The sequence below is a fragment of the Ceratosolen solmsi genome, unplaced genomic scaffold, assembly GCF_000503995.2.
Source record: "Ceratosolen solmsi marchali unplaced genomic scaffold, CerSol_1.0 scaffold41, whole genome shotgun sequence".
NCBI lineage: Eukaryota > Metazoa > Arthropoda > Insecta > Hymenoptera > Agaonidae > Ceratosolen > Ceratosolen solmsi.
This window is the reverse complement of record NW_011948424.1, coordinates 2,965,077-2,970,875: the sequence shown is the minus strand read 5'-3', so window position 1 is coordinate 2,970,875 and position 5,799 is coordinate 2,965,077. Positions and strand designations below refer to the sequence as shown.

The following is a 5,799-nucleotide window of genomic DNA, read 5'->3' as shown; positions in this document are numbered from 1 at the left end:
GCACGAAACGCACGGAGAATACAGAAACTAAAACTTAATCAGAATTAATATCTTCGTAGAGAGGGTCGTTGACATTGGAGTGAAACATTCTTGTCAAATATTTTCAGCGCTATATAGACCCAAAAGTGCTAAGTCGATTGGCTAAAGAAAGCAATCGCGGGAATAGATTCGAATTTTCCTTTTAATTGGCGATGCAATATAGTTGCACTTGGGTACGATAAAAGCTGAAGCTTAAAAAAAAAAGAAAAAGAAAAAAAAAGAAAAAAAAGAAAAAAAAGAAAAAGAAAAAAAAGAAAGAAAGAAAGAAAGAAAGAAAGAAAGAAAAGAAGAATAGTAGTTTCGCGTGAAAGATGGAAGATCAGACGACGGCAATAGCGGCGGACTCGACAGTCAGGAGTCAGGATTCAAATAACAGCAACGACTCCAAGGACACGAAGGTGTCGAAAATCTCCGTGAGCACGCGAATATCTAAAGATTCAAAATCCGAGAGCTGCCGTGAGTCGAAGCACTCGAAGGAGGTGCTCATCGATTCAAAACCTTATCATCAAGGTCGTCATAATCACCAGGACCATCAGCAGCCACGACAGCAAAGTGTTAAAAAGAAACTTAAAGACAATTCCAATGTTCTTATGTTCACGTCCTGTTGCCAATTATTATTAGGTAATATACATTTATCATTATATTCATGTGCTCGTGACTCTTACCATATAAGGCATAATTTCATTTCAAGCTCCCTACATTAAAAATATGCAATTATAAATTTCAATTTCAACTACTGATTGATATACAAACATATTTTTTAATTTTGAAAATTTTTATCTTTATTAATTTCATTTATTAAGTAAGTAATCAATCAAATAATCAAGCATTTTCAATTTGACAAACTAATTTAGATTTTATTATTATGACGTTAAATAGACTATTATAGTTGAAAAAGACTTATTTATCATTGTTTATAACACGTGTTAAAACAAACAGATTTTAAAAATATTTTCAATTATTGAAAAAATCATGTTCATTGAAATTGTTGCAAATAATATTAATTCTCTTGTTTAATCTCTCGTTGGACGTTCACGTGACACATTAACTTACTATCTATTTTAAATACTAAAAGGAATGTTCAATAATTTCGTTTGGAGAATTCCATTAACACTTCCATTACTACTCTTTATCAACATCATATCAGCACAATATCTATTTAATACTAAAAATAAGAGCTCATAATAGCACAATTATCGTGATATGTCAAAAATAAAATATACATCCAGAATTGAATAAATTGCAGATAAATAATGTATCCACGGTAACTTTCAAATCTTGCAAATGACCTTGTAAATGATACTAAAGATCCACTCAACATTTGCGGCAAACTGTGTGTAATTTGCTTTTGTTGCAATTACTTGAGCTGTTTATTTCAAATTGCTCTCTATGCTCTTTCTTCCCTTTTTTTCAAACTTTTTTTCCGTTCTTTTGCCGTATTATCATTTTTATATTCGCATTATTTACGCCATGGAATTTGATAATAAAATTCATGAAATTGATGTATAATAAAGGTATCTATTATCTGCGTTTAGTTTTATTTTGAGAAATTTCGTTTGCTATTTAATAGCAATAGCTCTTGATCTATTTCAAAATGTAGAAGATTTTTTAAAAAATGGCAAATGAAATAAAAAAAAATTTTTATATTTAAAGTACTTTAATGAAATATGAAAAATAATCGATAAATAGCAAATATTTTCTAACGACTCCTTGCTTCTCAATTATCTAAAATTTATACAAATTTTGATTTTTATTATTATCTTTAATTTACAATCATCAACAGCATATTACGGCACGTGCAATTTAATGATTTCAATTATTTATTATATGTCAAGAAAATATAAGATATGTTTTTTTAAATATTAATTCATTATTTAAGCGTAAGATTCATAATTTCAAATAAATGTTTTTTTTAAATATTAATTCATTATTTAAGCGTAAGATTCATAATATCAAATAAATTTATCGCTGTTTGGTAAAAATTCAAATATTAAGGATAGACTTTTATTAATGCAAAAATCATATTAAGAATTCCAATGTCATTGAATAATCATATTAAAGAATAATTTTTCAAGTCCATAATTATCCTAGGTATTATCGATCTAACTAATTCACATTCCTAATCACAAAATTATTATTGATTGAACTATTGACAGTTACTATTTAATTATTTTAATAACTGGGGTTTCATTATTTGTGTTAATGGTATCATTATAAAGAATATTTTTAATAGATCGAAACCGTAGAGAAAAATAAAGTGAGACAAAATTACCAATTACAAGACATAAAGAAATAAAAAATTTTAATAATAAATCAGCACTCATGTAGAATTCATATAGAATTCTCATATAGAAAACTCATATAGAATTAATGTTGACATTATTTATTGTAAAAAGTATTCTATATTACAATCATTAGAATAATTTTCAATGTTTTAATAATTAATTCTGTGCTGCGGCTAAGAAAAAAAAAACCAATTCAACTGCCCGCTAATAAAATCTTGTTATTTATTGATAATATGCATTACGAAATTTGCAATTAATCTTTAAGAAGAAGATAATAAATTTACTATACATCTAAGCGTACTGTAACATTTGATTTAATTTTCATAAAACTTACAATACTGTTATTATAAATTATTATAATTTTTTATTATTTTTTTTTTTTTTGTTTTTTTGTTTTGTTTTTTTGTTTTGTTTTTTTTTTTTTTAAATTTTTTATAAAACACTACAACTATCATTATCAATTATTTTGTATAATAAAAATGAAGTAATATTGAATGAAAATAACAGATCTCTTAGTTTTATAAATAATAATATTGCATAAGAACTTAATTACAATGATTAACTATATTTGCAGCCAATAAAATAGTACACAGCATGAAATTTATAACGAATGCTCTTGAACCGTTAAATATCTATCCGGCTTTTAGAAAATGTCAATTTCAATGAAAATCTGTAGCTTTTCGCGCAAATTGAACAAAAATGAAGTAATATTTTAAAAATTAATAATAATAAACGACGGCAATAATTTTATAAGCGGGACAACTAATGGTTTTCAGCTCAGATCTGTATAGAATACCTTTACCTCAGCCCCCATTATTATTATAAGTATATCTTTATTTAATTATTATAATAAAAAAAAAAAAAAAGAAAAAAGAAAAAATGCAATAAAGCGAAAGACGTAGAATTATACGAAAATCAATTATGAGGATAATTTAAGGAATTGTATAAATTCATAAGTCAGCGTGTTATGTAAGAGACGCTGCGAGAGACCTTTCGATTGAAATGACATTAATGAAAAGATTTATCGCAAGACTATTTGTAGGTAAATTTAAAATGACTTTTACATACGTAGAGCCGACTTCCGGAATTGAAAGGCGAGCGATCTTATAATAGGAATTAAAATAATTTGAGAGTTATACGAGACGAAGGCAGTGCATCAATTGAATAAAATAGCCATGATAGATCATACCGTCTAACGTATTAATGATCCCTAATGTTTATTGCGCAGGCGTGGTGCTGGTGGTACTGGGCGTGCTCGTGTTGGTCCATGGAGCGTCGTTGGGCAACTCGGGGGCGGGCTTGTGGGCAGGCGCAGGTGCGCTGGTCGCGGGCGCCCTCGGTGTCGTCGCCACCCTAGCCACGACCTCGAGCAGCAGATCAAGCTCCGGCTTCTCCTCGGCCCACCTCGCTTCTAGCCTCGTGGCCCTCGCCCTATCCAACATGGCTGCCATCACGGCCCTCACGGCAGTCGTACGAGACGCCCAAAGGGCTGCCCCCGAAGCTACGCTACTTACACTCCCGGTTAGTAATTACTTAAGCTCCCTGTCTTTCCAAGCTTTTCATCTACATTAAAAGGGATTTTCAAGCCGGAGGTTTTGAATTTAGCCGGTGCCGACTTCAATAATGCCGACACTCGATATTTCAGCAACAAATCGTCGCGATACTCTGCCATATTTAACAGATCTTTACGAATTAACTATAATAATAAGAATAATAATAATAACAACAATAATAACAATAATAATAATAATAATAATAATAATAATAATAATAATAATAATAATAATAATAATAATACCTAATTTATTAATACTTACTCTTACGTATATATATATATATATATATATATATATGCGCGTGTGTGCGCACGCGGGTATGTGTGTGTGTGTACGTCAATAGTTATTAGCAATTAACGAAAGTTTTCGATTCGATTTCAATCAACTGCCTATAATACGTCATCATATTGTATTTTATGATTGCTTTATAATTATTTTATGACGATTAATTTCAATTGTATTATTTCTTAAATAAATCGCCTATTATGAAATTAGTTAATGGTAAATAACAATATATATAGCCGATCAAAATTCCTAATGAATTCTCATAAATTCCCTACTTAGGCGATATCCATTCTAAATAACATAATTTTATTATAATTATTTTATTTTATTTTATTTTATTTTATTTTTTTTTTTTATTTATTTATTTATTTTTTATAAACCTTATATCGAAAAAAATATATAGTTAACATAAAAAATATTTAAATAACGTAGAGGAAATATATTTTTCTTTAGCAAGTAATAAAATATTTTTTTAGTGTTTAGTATTTATTAAATGAACGGAAAAGCCGTAGTTACACATAAATAGTAAAAGGGTGTGGATTTAACATAATTTCTTATATTATCAAGATATTTTATTATTTAATATAGTTTAAATAACTAATGACGCCATTAAAATATGATTTCATCATTGGATTGATCAATTATTCCAAACTTCGGTATGATAAAATTTTTTTAATTGAAATATAAATAAAAATGTTCTTATTTATAAGGTATCTAATAACCGAGAATATATTGAAATACTGCATATATAATTAAAAGCAATAAAATATTAATAAGTAATAATATTTAATTAATACATCTATTAACTTGCTTCTACTTATCATTCATTGAATTTTTATCAATAAAACGTTCCGTTCCGTTCTTTATATGGACCGTTATTTTCTTCTTTTCTTGCAAAGCTTCTGCCGACTTTTCTCTGCCATCTTCCTCCATTGCGCCTTTGCTTAGTTTTATATTTTACTCGCTCTATTTATTTCCTACGTATTCCGAAACTTATTAAAAATTTGCTCCTTACTAAATTGTTACCGTTCAAACGGTAAAATGCATATACCAGTTATGTTGCATAGTCAAGTATATCGCAAATTATTTACTACCATTCTCAAGGCTAAACACAGTTAAAATAACACGCTATGGCCATCAGTTTAGAGAGAAAATTTTTTATGGGATACCTAAGCGCTACTAAACAGAATAACATAAAATTGAACTAGTAAAAGCTAGTAAACTATTAACACGAGCAAAACATGTTTCTTAAAATCAATTAAATTTTCATTATTTTTTGTTTAAGTTTTCTTAAAAGCTCTTAGTTACTTACAATAGAATGGCTATTTAAAACCAATAAATAATTCGTTCAATTCGTGCGATAAAATTACAATAACATTATTTATTAGAAAAAAAAAAGCAAAAAATTTATTTAAAAAAAAAAAAAAAAATTAATGTACAGTCAGACTTAAGTAGACAATGCTAATGATGTATCACCAATAATTTAACAAATATGTTATATTACTCTAATGTCGATGTACTCATTTCCAATAATTATCAGCAAAACGTCGCTAAATTTAGCTGAAAAATAATAATTCATCTATTATGCTTCATATAGTCATTTCATAAGCTAAGTGTCTTGATCATCCTCTTTC

At 28.0% G+C, this 5,799-nt stretch overlaps 1 protein-coding gene across 1 annotated transcript; it reads left to right on the top strand.

Moving 5' to 3' along the window:
- Positions 1-328: 328 nt before the first annotated feature.
- Positions 329-3,899, top strand: LOC105362505 (uncharacterized). Its single transcript, XM_011499966.1, has 2 exons — positions 329-660; positions 3,553-3,899. Exons 1-2 carry the CDS (start codon positions 351-353, stop codon positions 3,894-3,896), a joined length of 654 nt encoding a protein of 217 aa, XP_011498268.1. The 5' UTR covers positions 329-350; the 3' UTR covers positions 3,897-3,899.
- Positions 3,900-5,799: the final 1,900 nt, after the last annotated feature.